The sequence below is a fragment of the Gouania willdenowi genome, chromosome 15 (genome assembly GCF_900634775.1).
Source record: "Gouania willdenowi chromosome 15, fGouWil2.1, whole genome shotgun sequence".
Lineage (NCBI taxonomy): Eukaryota > Metazoa > Chordata > Actinopteri > Blenniiformes > Gobiesocidae > Gouania > Gouania willdenowi.
Genome location: NC_041058.1, coordinates 7,646,078 through 7,664,823, shown reverse-complemented (window position 1 = coordinate 7,664,823; position 18,746 = coordinate 7,646,078). Strand labels below are relative to the sequence as shown.

The window sequence follows — 18,746 nt, the reverse complement described above, 5'->3', positions numbered from 1 at the left end:
GGAGGCAAAGCTTTGAGTGTTAGACAGGAACACATTTAGTGAACTTACCCTCCACGCGGCCATTGGTGGCGAGGGTCTTAACCAATGCAAAGCTTTTACTGGCATCCAGCGTTACTGATGGGTCCTTACGACTCCTAAAAGCAAAGACAGAGGAGGTTCAGGCATGACATGATTAATGTATTCCACTTAGAATAATGTGGCTCGTCTATTGTGTGTTTGTGCGTCTTGACGATTGACGCAGGTATCGAGTGAAGAGAAGGAAACATGGGATGCCCAGAGTTTCCTGTGTTTCAGCAATGCCACAAAACAGCATTAACGTCTCCCCTAATACCACTCAAGTTAAACTTTAATAGTCACAGCACGGCCCGTGTGTGTGTGTACATGTGTGCTTGACCTGCTCCACTCACAGTTCCCTCTTCAGGTCGATTGCCTCCTCCACATTGTTGTGGCGACAGCACAGGTTGATGAGAGCGGCGTAGGCGCCCGGCGTCATCTCCTCCTCGTACTGCTGCTTCAGCTCCAGGGCGCGCTGCAGCTTCTGATCACACACAGAAACTCTCAGTACAACAAAGGAAAACCTGAACGAAGAGGTGTGATAAGGGGAAAAGAGATCTCCAAGATATTTTTACCTCATTTGCACTCAGAGCCTGGATCAGCTGCCTGAGAACTGTGTTTAAAGGTTTATTCTCAGCTTTCAGCTCGACCAGTTTCTGCTCCAGAAACGACTCCCTGTCGCCAAACCTCTGAAATTAACGGAGTCCTTTAAACTTACTGCTGTACATAATTCATTTGTTTATGCAAAAGAAACATTAAAATTAAGATCACTGATAAAATCAGGGTTGGGGTCAATTACAATTGTAATCATAATTGGAAAAACATGTTGCTGTTGTAATCATAATTGAATTGTAATTGAGCTCAGATAATTAACTTTGTAATTGGTATGGAAATTCAATAAAAACTGTCATTTACAATGAAATTAAACACAAAACTTGGGAACCATGTTATAGTTATATGGTTTACACATAGGCCTACATGGTAAATTATTAAAATAAGTTTACCTGTTGGTTCTCTCATGTAAAATAACAAAAAACAAATCTAGGGGTACACTGACCGAAAAAATGCTCAGATGTCCAAACCAAAAATATTAAAGAGGACATTTTATGCAATTTTTCACCCATCTCCATTTGTTCCAAGAACCCCAAAAAATTAAATATGAGGTTTATTTTCCAAACTCGCCAGTTTTCCAGGGTTTTAGCCCTCTGAAAAATCACTTTCTGAACAGTTCTGAAATTGGGATTTTTGGGGCCTATGCATATTCATGAGTGGGCGTGTCTACAGACGCTCACTTCATGTCTCGCTCTTTTACAGGGTGATCAATCAATCACCAAAGCAATTTTAATTTTGCTATCCACACACTGTTATTGTTTTCAGCCAAAAAAATGGCACATTACAGTAAAACACATGGCTATTTAAGCGGCTATTGTTATTTTGAGTCCGTCCCAGCGCTTCAGGGTCTATGCATCTCAGCAGCAACAGCAGTCATTCAAACTGTCAGCGGAATGTTAAGCTGCTAAGTTATTTTCTCCTCCTCCATTGCTGTTCTAAATAGAGGAATAGTGCATTTAAGGTGATAATTTTTTTTCCAACCCGTTTCGGATTGTGTCACAATCACGTCCAATCAGCGATACGAGGCGATATAACATAATTGTAATTTAAAAGTGAAAATGATTTCATATTAGTGAATTATCAAAGTAAAACATAATTCAGCTGCAGAAACTGTTTCACTTACATTTTCTTGATCTAGAGAAAAATCTTCAGCCTCTCTGTCATTCTGGTCAACCAAAGCGGCCACATCCTGCCACACAAACAATTTGAGCTTTGATGAAGGTTGCATCCAAACAACCGCAAGCCAAACATGAAATCACTGTAAACACGATTCACTGTTAACTGTTAACAATGAGCATAACAAACTTCACAGGTTGTGCAGAGTGAGCACCTTGATGAGTTCAAAGACGTTGTTCGACGTCAGGAATTTTCTAATTCCTCTGAAGATGTTCAGGGAAACCGTTACATTCTAGAAAACAAAAGGAAAGACTGATTGTTAACGTCAGTAAAACAGGATAAAACTCAGCCTAGTGCAGTATTTCCCAAACTTTTTCTCCCCCATTTAAAAAATGAAAGATTCTTAAAGCCCACCATTCACGACCGAAGTGTTAAGAAAAATGTGTAACGCTCTTATACACAATTATTTATTTTTTCCATCACATATTTTTAAACAGTAATAATAAAGCTTTTTATTAATAAAGTGCAAAGACATGTTATGTATATATTTTTATTTTTCATGCCATTCTGTCTTTTATTTAGACAATTCTCAATCAGAATTAGTAATAACTTCCTCAGTAATTAGAGCAAGAGCAGCTCTACGTATAAATCGATCGGGAATCAATTCTCCCAACTTCAGAATATAATTACTGACCACATCAGGCATTTGGACAAGTGTTCATTGTTTAATTACTGATTGATGTACATTACTCCATTTTATAACCACGGAAATACATGGATTCTAACTTTGGAAAATGAAAACAAACTAAAATGTTAAGAAAAACAAACAAATTATCTGACACTTGGTCAGATAATTAATACCTTTAGGGATGTACTGTATATGGTCTAAAAACTGGCTGCTGATTTAGTAGTAAAAAAACAAACCCTCAGATGTTACAGTGTTTGCTATCTGCTGCATAATAGGGGTTGAACAGACTTGTCGACTTTAGTGTTGTCTCGCGACTCTGTCGACGTGACGTTGCCCAAGATGGCGGCGCAACACAGCAAACGTGGGTCAACATCAAGCTTTTCTCGCTCCTTCCTGGTTTGTGCTCAAACTGCAGCTGGTAGGCAGATACTACAGCTACTATACAAGCTAACGCTAGCTGTAGTGGTAACATCTCTGCGTATTAAGCAGATCTGGAAAACAACGGCAGGGCAGGACGGAGGCCGTTATCAAGTGAAGACTGCCAGCCCTTGGTACATGGGACATGCTATAGTAGCAAAGAAAACCCTGGTGGTTTGACTACTGTGAGTCTACGGTAACTGTTAAGCCCTGAGGCTTCCTCAGAGCCTGGTGTTTTATTAAGGAGGTATTTACAACCCCTTAAACATGACGCTCTGGTGGGTGAAGTAACTGCAGACTGGAGAAGAATTACAAACGTGTTTAAGGAGAGTAAATGTCCGCCGAGAAGCCGCAGGGGTTGGAACTGTTGCCACCAGCGTTCACAGATTTTTTCAGATCACAGTATTTGGCACTACACCAGCACTCTGCTGCCACTCGGCTCGGCTTCGGCTCTTGATTACGTCATCGATTAGTCGACGTCGACTCAACTGTTACGCACATAAAGTCGACTTTTAAAATTATGAAGTCGTTCAACCCTTACTGCATAGTATCAACTGGAGTTAACACAAAAAGACGAAGTCCAACCGTTACCCAATCACATTTGTAATCTTCATATAAATGCAGTCCTGAGCCCAATTTAAACAAAAACACACTTCAATTGCTAATTTGTAACTCATCACTTTAACCTGACAGCTTCTTTATTTTACAGTGTAGTTGGTAGATGGCTCACTGTATTATACCTGTATTTATTCATATTATATTTGCACATTTGCATTATAATTTGCTGAAGGTGTGCGTTTGCATTTAATCCCTATTCAATTAACAGAAAAGAAAACATACATAATTGAATACGACTATGTTTTAGTGTTTTTTCTTTTCATTCAAAATATTTCTGGAACATCTGTAACAAAAAAAAAAAAAAAAAAAAAAAGCAATTTCCCCCTGAGATAAATAAAGTTTGTCTGATTCTGATAATTTATTATTATTTCATTTGTAAAATGGTCTGTGAAATTACCACCTTTGAATGTTTTTATTGTTTGGAGTATTTCTGCAAAGCTAACTGAGAATAGAATGGATAAAGCTTTACAGATAATAAAAGTAATCATAAACTCCAAACCTGATTCAAAACTAACATGTTATTATCTTGTGTCGCGTCTGGATGTCCCAACTTGAACTTCAGACATGGATCAAAGAAGTTATGTCAGCAAATTTCTAAAAGCGTGTTTCTGTGCGTCTGAATACTTCGGATAGTCTGAGGCCGATTACATTCTGAAAATCATCTCAGCTCAGAGAGCTTAAGCTCCTTTAAAGCAGGAAGCTCTGGAATGACGGGGATGCAGTGTGTACTTGTTGTGTACCTCAGCCTGCAGCTGGTTAAAGAAACTTCGCAGTTTGTCTTCCTGGGCTTGCATCTGCTCCTCGGACATGCTCGCGATCAGATTGTACAGGAAGTACGTGGCGGGATCTGAGTGAACACACACACACACACACAGTCAGCAATTGCATGTCACCGTGTCATCCACTGCGTCCATTTGTGCAGTTCTCCTGTTTTCTGTGAGCTCTGCACAAAGCTGGCTGTGATTCTTTTTCTGCTGACAGAGGCTGCTTTTGGGCTGTGGTTTGAGTGAATGTGCGACGGCTGGCTGTGACAGCTTCCTCTTGCTTCTACACACACATACACACGTGCGCTTTTGTTGGCTGTCGTCTAACGGGATGTGACATGGATAACAGTCTCCATCGCTCCCACCAGCACACTCACCAGTTTCAGCACTTGGGACTCGGTGACACACACTGACATGGAGCGACAATAACGCTCCATGAGCTCGCACTCACACGCACACGCACACTTTAACTAGTCAGCGCTGTGTCAGCAGCCGGATTCCATTTACTCTGACGAAGCGCTTGCATGGGGCGCGCGCCCACGCACACACGCTTCACGACTAGAAGTGGGCCGGCCCACAGTCTACTGCTACCGACACACGCATGCACAATTTGCCATCTGAATGATAGGTGTAAAAGCAGGGGTGTCAAAGTCATGTTAGTTCAGGGGCCAAATATGGACCAGTTTGACCTCATGTGGGCTGTAGCTTATAGGTGGGGGGGGAAAAGAACTTTTAGATTATTGTGCCATTGTATTCAATATCAGTTCAATTCACTTAAAAATTATTGATTTTTTTAGTAATTTTGTGAAATTCTTTGTGAAAAATTGCAAGATTTGTGGAAATAAATTTGAGTTCTTTCCACAATTTGCAATAAAATAAGAAAAAACGACTGCATTCATGTGATATAAACAAAGGAAAAATGCAAGCCCCTAAAAATATTGTGAAGTTGCTGAATTTGAGATGCGGCATCTATAACTGGATTATTTGTTCATTTACAAATCAATTCATGTTTTCGCAGTCATTTTCACTTTCTCCTGCGGGCCCAATTGAATGCTCTTCTTAAGGGCCAGATTTGGCCCCCGGGCCTTGCGTTTGACAAATGTGGTGTAAAGTGAAACAAAGTGTTGCTCGTGCGGCCGTTTTCTCACTCGAGGCTGTTGCGTTTCCGCTGGAGAAGCGTTCATCGTTCTGCAGCAGCTTTGTAATCTGGATGAGAAAGGAACATAAAAACACACAAAACAGGAATTAAAAACAGAAAATTCGTAGTAGAAAAAATATTATGCAGCTACAAAGGAAAGTGGGAGCTTAAGGGAAGATAATAAATTGATTCCCGACTGGTGTAAATAAATGTGTAGAGAAAAGACTAAAGTAAAGGTGTGATTAAAAACTGCCTGAACAAAGGCAACTGCTGCCAAATGTTTTACATTATATTTTTTCAATTACATATTCACATTATATACTTATATGCAATTCTTTAAAACAGATTTACCCATAATAATTACTTTTAACACTGCCATTGTGGCCAGCGAACAATTCCAAATATTGTTACTCAATTTCTTTGCCATTGTTATTTTATTTTTTTCCATATCCCAAAAGCATGTAGCAGGATATCAAAATCGTTTTTATTTTTTATAATGCTTAAAAAGTTAATAACCTGTATTTAAGAAATGATTTTAATGATTAAGCCTCGACTTTACTGTAAGAAAAAAGCTTCAGTTTTTACTTTAATAGGAATTGTGTTCTCTTTTTAAGTTGAAAGGTTAATACGCTCTTTCCTGAAGTATTTTCCAAATGTGAAATTCAGACACTTACCTTTGCCATGCACTCCACATCAGACGACCTGCAGGGGGCAGGAGAGGACAACACATGAGGATCCACCACAAAGCAGGTCAACAACACCCAAACTGGGCACTTTCAATGAAGTGTGCGTGTGTAGGGGGTTATTTCAAGGATTGCAGAAGAGCATTATTGAAATGGACCCATGAACTCTTCTTTAGGAGCAATTTATTTTTGATTAAATAAGGTATTTTTATATCCAAATGTTACAACTTAGTAATGGTTATGGACTCATACTTTAAGTTTATTTCTGTTAATTACCTGTAATGTGTCAATTCTTTACAAAGTTATGATTTTGATTCAAACTTTTCTATACATGCTTCAAATGAGAAGTTTCACAGAATAAGTTGGATCTTAAATATTTCTCTAAATCACACGTGTCAAACTCGAGGTCTGGGAGCCAAATCTGACTCTTTGGAGCATTCAATTCAGCCTGCAGGAGAAAGTAAAAATGACAGAGACAACATGTAAATGAAACTCAACAATATTTGCAGGGGCTCACAGTTTTCCCACTGCTTATATCTCATGATTGCAGTCATTTTTTTAATGTTAAATAGTTGAAAAAACTCAAAATTCTTTCAAAATCCTTCAATTTGATATTGATATTTGACATATTTCCCTTCATTAGATAGAAATTGGTCAGAAAATCCAGGAAATTTAAAGTGGAGACCCTGTTGGGACTGATCTTTATCACTTGGATAGGGTCGGTTTCTTACATATTTCTTACATATTTTGCATTTTATGTATACGTATAAGTACAAACTGGGGCACAATAATGGTGACACCCCTGCGCCAAATCAAACATTTCACATTTGTATATTTTTTGTTCAATAAAAAGAACTGTAGGAATAATTTTACTTAATTCCTAAATATATGAAATGATGACTTGTTAAGGATTTTTACTAAAAAAATCTACCAGAAACAGCAGTTATGAGTTATTAGCTAAAAAATGTGTATTTAATCAGAAAGCCCATGTAACTTGTGTTAAATGAAAGTAAATAAACATATGCTGTCCCGTTGCCATAGCTACTAAATTGACAGTGTGATAAAAATAAAACACGTGAAAAAGTGGGACAGTGGATCTGTTTGACACTCAATCCAACAATAATGAGTGAAGAGACAAGAGGACAAAAGCATGGGAAAGCACAAAGACAGACAGACACACACACACACACATGCGCTAAATGATGACAATGTGTGACATTTCTGGCGTTGTCAGCGAGTTGGTGCAGAGGAGGAGAGAAGAAGAGGTCTTTAATGATTAAATTATCCCCTGACCTTGTCTTTGACAGGAGCAGGTCCTGCATCGCAGTGACACGGCACTTACTATCTCGCGCACGCGTGCACACACAAACACACACACACTCCAAATGACAAGTCCAATTATGACCCTGTCAGACCACCTTCCCATCAGTGGTGTGTGTGTGTGTGTGTGTGTGTGTGTGTGTGTGCAGGAGTACGTGTAAGCAAAGCAAAGAGGTGAAGTGAGATCAGATAATTAGAACATATTCACCAGAGTACACCAAACCTCAAACACACAATATATTAAAGTTTGGAGTAACCCACAATTATTCGATTTGACGCAGATTTAAAAAGGAAATAAAATTGTAGCTGAAAATAAAAAAAAAAAATCTGTTTATATATTTTATTTTTTCATTACTATTTTTTTTGAAGTATTTTGCACTCTCATGGCCATTATTGCACCTTATCATTCAGTTTACCTTATAACCTCTTTGTGTAGTCTGCGTGTGTGTATTATTGCTGTTATTTTAATACGCCGCTCTTTGCCTTTCCAACTAGCCCTCGGGGATAAATAAAGTTTTTTCTGATTGTGATATTTTTATATTTTTCACACAGACAATCTGTTGATTGCAACTTTTTTCAAATCTTTTGTTTGTTAGATCATGTGTTGAATGTAAAAATAACAAACATACTTCACTTAAAAAAAAGAAAACCTAGATGTCTTTGTATGACAATTTATTAGAATCAATATGTGTAACAAACAAAAACAAAAATAAACGAAGGAAGGAAAAAAAAGATGGAAAATTCTTTTTGGGTTGGATGTTTTCATAATAAAAGGAGATGAAAGGCAGCGCTGTTACTTCCCATCATTTCACTAAAAAGGACATCAACAGATTTAAAGAAGGAAAATAGTCCTTGAACTGAAATGTGTAAAATGTTCAAATAAATTAATTAAAAAAAAAAGACACTTATATTAAAACTTATTTTTGCAATATTCATTATTGTTGGTACCTTAATGACATCCTGTAAGTGTAAGAAAACACACCAGTAGCTACTGGGGTTCTGCTGGATGAATATAACACTCAAAGTTGAGACAAACTCTGTGTGTTTTTTTAAGCTTGGTCGCGAAATAGAAAAAAAAAAAATTTTTAAAAACGCCTAACTTGGGTCCCTACAGGCAAGTCAGCACTTTTCTCCTTGACTCACCTCCAGCCTGGCTCGGGGGGCTGGAGCACTTTGGTGTGGGTGTGTAGTGCTAAACTGTAAATATTCATAAACACCCCTTCAACAAAAGCCCACGGGTAAGACCCAAGTCCTGCGGGCCAACGATGTGTGTGTGTGTGTGTGTCTCTGGGTATGAGGGGCAGTGGTGGGCATCTGCTCATTTGCATATCTCCCACGGTGCTTTAGGGGCAAAAGCTCAGGGATGACGCCCTCCATATGCATGAGGCCCACTTCTATTACTGAGTGTTTGTGAAAGACGGTGTGTTTTTTTTCCCCACAGCTGCCAACGTGCACGGACGCCATAGATGGTGTGATCGGCTGCACATGTCATATTCATATATTCATAACATATGCTGCGGTGAACGCCCGCCGCTGAGCTACAGGCCGCCCCAAAAAGGTGCCGGCCAGGAGGTTCGGTGGCGCTTTAGTGGAGGAACGTGGAATTGGAAACAGACTGAAGGCGAGTGGACTCACTTTTTGAAGCCAGCCATGAGGTTGTTTCGGAAAACGCCGAGAGAAGGCGGGGAATACGAGGGATCAGATACTGGAAAACAAAGATGAAAAACAAAGTGATTACAGAGGAAAATAATGACAAACAACTTTAATAACCAAGTCCAGCTTTCTCTGCAAGAATGAATAAATAAACTTTTTTTTAAAATATATGTTCCAACAGTTTCACAGCAGTTTGTATTTGTGTTAAGGCTGCACAATTAATCAAATTTTAATCACAATTTTGGTTGCCACGATTAGATTAACATGATCGTCGACAAAATGTACATTTAAAATGTCTGCTATGCTGCTTTGAGCAACATGGTGGATTGATAAGAACTGTGAGCTGTAATTATTTCCAATGAGTTGCATTTCAGTTAACTCTTAGTACATTTTAATATCTTGGGTTAATTTCTTTTTTTTTTTGGGGGGGGGGGTATAATTTCTATTTAAAGCTTCATTTTGCACTGTGAATTGTTCACATATTTTTGTTTAAAGTAGTGCAAAAAAAAAATACAGATTTTTCCCTAACATGATAAATAATTGTGATTATAGTCGTGATTACAATATTGATCAAAATAATCATGATTATCATTTTGGCCATAATTGTGCAGCCATAATTTGTGTGAAGGCAACACACTGTCTATAACCTTAGGCCAGGCCTCTGAGAAAAAGCAGGTATAGATGATGAAATGGAAATGTTTTGTAACTTTATTTAGGCATACATTTTACATGATTATTTCTTCCTCCGTCTTTTATTGATTTATACATATATATATATATTTATTACTTGGACAATATCCAAGTAAAAACTGGGAATTTATCAGCCTATAAAGAAATTCCTGTTGATTGTGACAGAAAGGTGAACAAATACAGTTTGTTATACAAAAGTAGATATGGGTTATTAATAATATGGCTGATAAAAATAAAATAAAACATATTGTAGCAATAAATTATTATTTTTATTATGTTACGGTTTCATTAATTCATTAATTTCATTACACATGTTTCGACTGTCAACTGCCAGTCTTCTTCAGAGGCGTCTGCTGATCACTTTGATGTGTCCTTGACTTCCACGAAATACTTTCAGCAAGTTCATTTTGTCTTCTTTTTGAATAATATGTTAAAAACACTGGCATTTGACAGTTGAAAAATGTGTCTAAATAAATGAAACCTGAACATATTTTTCAAAAAGAAGACTAAATTTAAACTCTTGATGGCAACTTTTTGCATGCTTTTACTTTGTTGGATCATGTGTTGAATGTATAATGTATATATATACACAAAGTGAACATTAAAAAACCTTTTCTGTGTATGACAATTCATTAGAATTGATGTGTGTAAGAAAAGAAAAAGAAATTATGAGGAAAAAGGAGTAAAATGAGTAACAACTAGGGGGAAATAAGTGTTGGATGTTTTGAGAATAAAAAAAGATGAAAGACAGAAAAACAGGAAGCGTCATCAATTATTGAGCAGCTTTCCCTCTCCGTTCCTCTGCCAGTGGAAGCGCCGCTGATTCTTGCCTTTTACATATTCACACAGACTAATCTCTTAAAAGGCCTGACGAGTGCTCAGAAATGAGTGTGTGCGCGCGAGCGTGCGAGTCAACATTTGACCAATTAGCCCGCAGGCCAAGCAGCAGTTCTTGTGATGATGGATGCTGAAGAAGCTGCAGAAGTTCTTAGAGATTTGCGAGTGTGTGTGTGTGTGTGTGCTTACGCAGGTTGTAAAGCCCAGCCAGGTCGTTTACGGCCAATGAACGAATCTCCATGAACGAAGACTTATCTAAATCCAGGGAGATGCCGACATCCTTAAAAAAAGAGAGAGGTCATTTCTGTTAGTAAAAAACTTCTTAGTGTGTACACACACACACACGTACATACTTATAGATTACCTTAATTGCTTGTTGGGCAGCCTCAGTGCTGGGAAAAGCTGGAAAAATGTAATCGGAAAAGGTATCGGTATCGGGGGTAATGGAGAGCTCCGCCATGCCCTTCACCACCTCCATCACACCTGCAATAAACAGACATGAACCTGTTGGTTTACAACATGTGGTGTCAGGACTAAAAGTGTGTGAGAAATGAGTTATTGATGCTTTTTCTGTTTTTTTTTTAATGGTCTCGTTGTCTTTAAAGCAATTGCTCCTTCCACAAACTCATTTCTGTCAGAAGCAGGATGAGATAAACAATATTGGGCTCACAAATTTGGTACACAATATTGCGATACCACTTACCATCGAAAATAGATCTTGTGATGTTTATCATGATATCTCAACGCACGATATGTCATCCCACCCTTAAAGCAGAACTAAGTAACTTTTTCACCTTAATAAATCTTTCTCATAGTCCCTGTGAGGGTAAGTGTTTATGGGGTGATTGGGGGGTGATTCGGAGGTCTTTCATCTCTCCCTGCTGTCTCTGGCCAGAAAACCGCACTTGCAACTTTCCCTGCCTCCGACCAGGTGGCAAGACTTACTGCTTTACGGCAGCCCAAAAAAAACTAATGCTAGATTATGCACACGGTTGTCTACCAATTAACTTTTCTCAAACTTATATCATGGCGGAGCCAGCAAAAAAACAATGGGCAGAGAAGACCTTTGTCCGGAGCAATTCCATGCAGTAACAGGTCAGCAGCAATACACAGCAATCACGGTCGTCTCGGCAAAAGGCAAACTCGCAACCCAGCGCTCCATCAGGCAGCACACACACAAATATCCATCCTTCTAGCTATCCATCCATTTTCAGAACCAGTTTATCAGCACACAAACAAACACAAGTCCACACTACCTTCTGTATAACTTCTACGTCATTCATTTATTTTACTTGTCTCTCTTCCTCATACTGTTCACATGGTCACATGGGACTATATGTGTGAAAGCACCCTGAGTGTCACTGTTGTATTAGGATTAGCTACATGCTGTGCATGGGGCAAGCTGCGGGTGGTGCGGAGTTTTTACAACAGTGACATAACCAAAAGGGACCTTTAGGGGGCGCACTAAGCGCAAGTTACTTAGTTCTGCTTTAATTTATGATTAGTAGAAAAGAAAACATTTTAATCTTAATGGGGTCTTCCTGGTTTCATACATACGGTACATTTATAATAAAACCAAGAATGGTAAACCAATTCCACTGATTTATTATTTTGATAACACAAAGTGTCGTGGATAAATCATTACAACATACATGTATTGAGAATAGGGGTGTATATTGCCATAAATCGGACGATACAATTCACGATTTACATGTCACAATACAATATACCCGGATACTAAACAATACAATAGACATTGCGATATCAATAAATACAAATTTCCCCTTTACAAAAACAAAAGGTATAAAATACAATTAATTTCATTTTTTTAAACTTGCACGAACAAATAAATGGAAATTAACTGTAATTTCAAAAACAAGTGGTTTGATTATCAAACTATTCAAATTACATTACAAAAAAAATACTTTGGCTTCTACAACAGATTCTGATCAGTTCTTTAAAAAAAAGTAACCACATACAGTACATCTATGAAAGTCAACCCCTGTCCAGGGTGTACCCCCACCTAGCGCCCAGTGTGAGCCAGAGATAGGCAACAGCAGACCCCCACGACCCTGAAAAACAGGAACAATTGGGTCTGAAAATGGATGGAAAGGGCCATCAACTTCCATGCTAAAATGTACTGAAGAATGAGGTAGTTTAACAAGGTCTGATATGGTTCATTGACACCTAGTGACCAGGCGTTTACATGCTATGCATATGTTAACGCAAACAAATGTCTTTTTTCTTTAAAAAACATGTTTCAAAAATATATTTCAATATTTTTGGGATCGATACGATAATCGAGCAGTGAAATATTGCGATATGTCACCTCATTCTGTTAAAATCAGCACCAATGAGAGTGAAATTTAGCTCAAAGTTTATTAATCAAGTTATTTTAGTGATGAATAGAAAAAAACCCAGCAATAATGTAGAAAGCATTCTAAATCTTTCCATTAAGCCAATGGTACTTTAGGGGATCTGTGAATAGTTAAGAATGTAATGCATGAGCCTTTCAACCCCCAAGTGTACTCAAACAAACCAAACTTTAACAACAAAAAACAGTTTCTACAAATAAATCTCTAAAGTGCTAATGTGAGCCCTCCTCTCTCCCTCGGACCGCTGAACAAATGTGCACAAACACGTACTTGGCCAAAACTGAACTGTGGCCGCCACCCTGTTCTCTGGCAGCTCCCTGAGGTGATGCCTCGGGGAAGGAGGGCTGAGCGGCTCCATGCATATGGAGCAGCCGCTGCCACCACACTCCCACGCCTGCAGTGCACGTGCATGCGTGTGCATGTGAAGTGTATGCACATGTGGAGCATGCAGCAGCAATGCTGCACTTTACATATACCTGGAAGCATCCCCACAAAGGGACAGTGATCTAAATAAATGCACACACACCCCACTTTGTGCATTTTATCACTTGATGAAATGCCAGATACCAGGGTTGGGGTCAATTACAACTCAATTATGATTACGTTGTCCAGCATTTTTTCCCATTACAATTAATTATTTATTTTTATTTTCCCCTGAAAGTCAATTACAATCGCATTCTCAATTATTAAAGTTAAATTACAATTAATCAGAATTACTGAGCCTTTAATAAATAAGCCCTTCCTCTTGTGTTAGCATCTCCTATGATAACAGGTGGGCTTTGACCTATGTCTTAAATCAGCTGCAAAATACACACAAAAATCATCTATCATATAATTTTTTTTCTCATCTCTTGGTTGCCTTGTTAGGCTTTCTTATCCAGGAAAATATTAGAATTAATATTTTTGGTGTGGGAGTCTGAGCCTTTTTTTTGGTCAGTATACTCATTAATTTTTATTTTTTTTTATGGTAAAATGATCCTCAAGAGAAGTAACAGGTAAACTTGATATGAAACATTGTATTAATTGTTAACTACATATGTGTACGCCATAGAACTGTAACACGGTTCCCCAGTATTGTGTTTAATTACATTGTAAATGGCAATTTTTATAGAATTTACAATTACAAAAGTAATTTACCTGAACTCAATTAAAATTACAACAGCAGCATATTTTTCCAATTAAGATTACAGTTATATTACATTATAATTGTATTTAATTATCAATTATTACAATTATAATTGACCCCAACCCTGCCACATACCAGTACATCCAGTACCCCTTGCTCCTGTTGCAGACGACACTAAACCACCATTAAGTGCAAACCGACCATGTATTTTTACACACTGTACATTTATCCAGCTGGTTTCCTATATCTGCCTGGGATGGGATGTATGTGTTCACCTGGTAGTCTCGCTCTCTACAGCTGAATAAAACATGAGCTTGTGGCTTTTATGTGCCATTAAAACCCTGCTCTTAGCATTATTTCAGGTAGGAATACCTGAGCTGCTGCATCATCTCCACTCCCTCCAGCCTTCGCATCACTCATTCATCTGCACCCTCTTACAGGCTTTCAAGAAAAAGTAAACATGCGATCATCCCCTTTCTTCTCAATGATGGATTCATCTCCTCTGCCATCCTCCGATCCATTCTTACCCCCTAATCGCTTTCATCCTACCCTTTTTTTTTATGAAAGGAGAGAGGGAGCACCTGTTTTCCTGCTGAATAATCCATAATCAATTTCACGGTGAGCCAGACAGACGGCAAACAAGTGAATGGAGATCTGGGATGGGAAACGGCTGAGGCTGGTTTTCTCTCACGTGCTTTCCAGCTTCCGCACATTCGCTTTTATGATCAGCACTTTTCACCCTATTTTTTGCCATTCAAGTTTGTGACCGAGAGCTTTTAACCTTTTGAACCATTTGCTCAGTTTTCACTTCCTATATATAACCTACTAGCAAAGTGATAAGGGTTACAGTGCCAGCAAGTGTATAATTCATTGCTTTTATGAATAGAAAATATATGTATCTGCAGCCGATGGTATTGCTATTTTTTCTCAATCAAACAGTCTCTTAATCATTATCATGAAGTTATAACGCACCTTTCTAAAAACCCAAAGTGAAGCTTCATGCTGCCAAAATTCAGAGTCATCTTAGTGGAGGTAAGCTACATCTATAGCTAGCAGTCTCACAAAAGTCAGACATCCTTCCACCAACTTCAAAATAAATGTTTTGTATGTATGTGTAAATATACATTCATCTCATCAGTGGTTTTGTGCAAGTTAGTGTAAGTCATACAACATGGAATCAATTGTGATAATTCAGCAAAAAAAATTGCTTTTTTTTTTTGACAAGTTAAAACAATTGCACGTCCCATTAGGTTTCTCATCTATGTCCATATGGCTGTAATGCTGTTTGAGTTTTACTGCAACAAACACTGCATCAGTTTATAGCTGTGCATTTGGGGCTCCTTTAAATTATTATTATTAGATTATACGCCAACAGTACTACATATGAGTCCTAAGGCTACTGAAACTAAAAATGTCAACTTCATTTTCCTGTAGGAATAAAAAGATTTAAATCCAGAATAAATGAAGGATTGTTTTGTTAAAAAAATTCAAATATGTTAGCCTGATATTATAATTCCCAAAACTAATGATTGATGTAGTAAGAATGAGCAAAATGTTTGCCTACAGTTTTGATCAGAATTTGAGATGAAGGTAATTCTTCTCATTCAGTGTCACACAACATAGGAAACTCTTGTTTTCCCTTTTGTCTGAATAATTCAGTCGAAGGAGAGCAACGAAAAGTATGGAGCTCTCCAGGTCGGTCAGCATAAAGCCTGACACCTCATCCAGGCAAGAAGTATCAAAGTAGTGAGTTCAGCATGGCAGTGGTCACAAGATATCATCATCAGATTCATGTCTTGGGGTGAACTGTCACAGATGTGTAGGGCGGTTGAATAAGGAAAAAAAAAAAAAAAAGAAAGGAAGGAGGACTGGAGTGAATCGGTCGCTGTCGTCTCGTCCTGTCCTTTAACATGAGTACCTGTCACTTCTCCTTCCCTTTCTTCTGAATCACTATCATCTCCCCATCCCTCGAACAAAAGGGAAACTTTGTAATTCCAGCAAGTTCTTTTTGAATAATATGTTAAGGTTTCATTTATTCAGAAATTCACTTTGATTTCCCGACATGTAAAAAGTAAAACTACAACGTTTTATTCAAAAAGACAAGAACTTGCTGGAATTATTACACAAAAGTCAAGAAAACATCAAAGCGACCAGCAGACGCCTATAAAGAAGAATGGCAGTTGACAGTCGAAACGTGTCAGGAGATCAAAGTGAATTTCCCGCAGAACAAATGTCTGAATAAATTAAACCTAAACATATTCAAAAAGACAAAAATAAATAGCTTAATTATTAAGCAGAATTAAAGAAAACATCAAAGCGACCAGCAGACGCCTATAAAGAAGACTGGCAGTTGACAGTCAAAATGTGTCAGGAGATCCAAGTGAATTTCCTGAAGAACATTAGTCTGAATAAATTAAACCTTAACATATTCAAAAAAAGACAAAAAGAACTACGCAGAAGTCAAGTAAACGTCAAAGTGGTCAGCAGACGTCTCTAAAGAAGACTGGCAGTTGACGGTCGAAACATGTCAGAAGATCAAAGTGATTTGTTTGTGTTTTTGAAAACTAATGAAAGTGAGATAAATTATTATATTATTAGTTCACTTACATTAAGCTGATTACCTGACTGTGTTAGATGTTCAATGCAATAAAGACGCCACAGCGCATAATAGGTTGTTCTACATGGTTTGACAGGTAGGTAGGAGTGCATTAATTAAAGGGGAGGACACAGAATAGGAGCAGATGGCCGCTTAAAAAATAAAAAAATAAAAACACACCTGAGAAGGTAGCCTTTAAATCCCTCTCATCACCCAAAAACGAAAACCCCATCACTCCTTCCTCCTTACGTTGTCTTCTCTCCCCCCCACCAAGCTTTTTCATCCCCCCCCCCCCCAACTCCCCATGTCAGAAGTGATGAGAACGCATTGTGTCGCCAGAACTGACAAGCAGTGACTAGCTGGCGGCAGGTGGCGAGCACGGCCAAGCATATGCTTCCGCTAAACCCGCCAAATCCACACCTCATCAAAATGTAAAGGCAATTCTTCCCTCCCCCTCCCCCCTCCCATTCCCAGGCTCTGGCCTCTCTGCCCGCTAGTGACACCTGTGGACAAAAAATGACACGGCGCTTAATATTTCATGGGCCGTGCACAGTGGGGCGCGTAATCCAAAGTGAATTCCCTCAGAGCGCTCGCATTTACATGAAATCAAGTCACTCTGCATCAGTCACATCACCTGCACTGCCCCCCCAAAAGCCCCCTGCACACAAACACACACACAGATGAAACCCACAAACACCTCCCACAGCCAGCCAAAGAGAGAGAGAAAAAAATTGGCTGCATCATTCATGAGGGTTAAGGCTAACACCGTCGGAAACAAGCCGGTGTTGGAGTCAGAAAGAAGTTTCTTCACTCTCCTTTATTCCATCTTTCCTTCCTTCCGCTCCGTGATACCCAAATGGATCCCTTCAATGTGTTGGTGTCTTAAAGTAACAGATTACAAGCACTCACGTTACTATAATTGAGTTGCTTTTGTGGGTACTTGTACTTTTTTTTTGAGTATATTCATATATCTGTAGTTGACTTTTAAAATAAGAAATTAGTTACATTTGTAAACACAACAGTTACATCATTATTTTTATGTTTTTAAATGATCAACAGAGATTGTGAAACTACAACAAAAATAAAATAAAAATGACCAGACATCAAATGCATGACATCATAGTATAATGTACAGCACCAAACGGCATTAAATGCTGGTTATTTTCTCAGTAACTTTTTTTTTTTATTTTTTTATTTTTTTAAATAATTGTACATTTTGACAAACTTATTTTATGAGGATGCCTTTGTGTATAAAATAAATTAAGTTCCAATTGTGCAAGATTTTGTCTCATCTTTTAAGTTAATACATGAGACATTAACTGCTTGCAAGAGAACCATGGCAAGATTTATTACCAAACAAATGTGGGGGGTGAAAATAACTAGTAACGTTTACTTTGAGTACAATTTAATTGAGCGACTTTTTACTTGTACTTGAGTATTTTATGTATGTTGTACTTCTACTTGAGTAGGATATATCAGTACTCTTTACACTTCTCTGTGTGTGTATATATACTTTGCGCTTTGCCAAGCCGTCTTACCATTCGAAGTGAGAATCTGTCTCGACCATGAGGAACATCAACCCACAGCTTTAACCTGCCGCTCTAACCAGCCGTTGCCTCCCCGCCAGCTCATATGCTGTCAATTGGCTGACAGCAGACAAAAAATAAAATAAAATAAAAAAACACATTATTTATTAATGGCTCTAAAAAAGCCCAAAGACAGAGCCGGAGCTCAGCACAAATAAGGCACTTAAAAACCAAAATGCTCCTGAACACATCTGACAGGGGAACATCCACTAATGAGTGCTGAACTATGACAAGCCTCCCAGTACTGGAGGTTTGACACAGATGATTTATCACAGAAAGTCATGGTTGAAAAACAGGGATTAAATAATGTATTTTTTCAGACAAATAATTTTTTGGACAAAAATCTTCTTCTCAGCCATTTTTGCTGAACGATTAAACTGTCTGGATGCAAAAGAGATTTTACGTCAAATTCACTTTTCCACGTCTGAAAAATTTATTTTGTTTCTTTCCATCACTTTCATATTTCTTCCTTA

At 38.2% G+C, this 18,746-nt stretch overlaps 1 protein-coding gene across 1 annotated transcript in view; it reads right to left on the bottom strand.

Annotated features, from left to right (window-relative positions):
* The window catches only part of lrpprc (leucine-rich pentatricopeptide repeat containing), a 72,650-nt gene that overhangs the window by 43,489 nt on the left and 10,415 nt on the right, over positions 1–18,746 (bottom strand). Inside the window, exons 12-22 of the mRNA XM_028468397.1 lie at positions 10,955–11,073; positions 10,780–10,870; positions 9,046–9,115; positions 6,082–6,109; positions 5,418–5,475; positions 4,246–4,352; positions 1,997–2,074; positions 1,790–1,855; positions 630–743; positions 408–538; positions 49–134 (exon numbers count right to left, since the gene is read on the bottom strand). Of these exons, the coding sequence (XP_028324198.1) occupies positions 49–134; positions 408–538; positions 630–743; positions 1,790–1,855; positions 1,997–2,074; positions 4,246–4,352; positions 5,418–5,475; positions 6,082–6,109; positions 9,046–9,115; positions 10,780–10,870; positions 10,955–11,073 (948 nt within the window). The remainder of the gene's footprint in view (positions 1–48; positions 135–407; positions 539–629; positions 744–1,789; positions 1,856–1,996; positions 2,075–4,245; positions 4,353–5,417; positions 5,476–6,081; positions 6,110–9,045; positions 9,116–10,779; positions 10,871–10,954; positions 11,074–18,746) is intronic.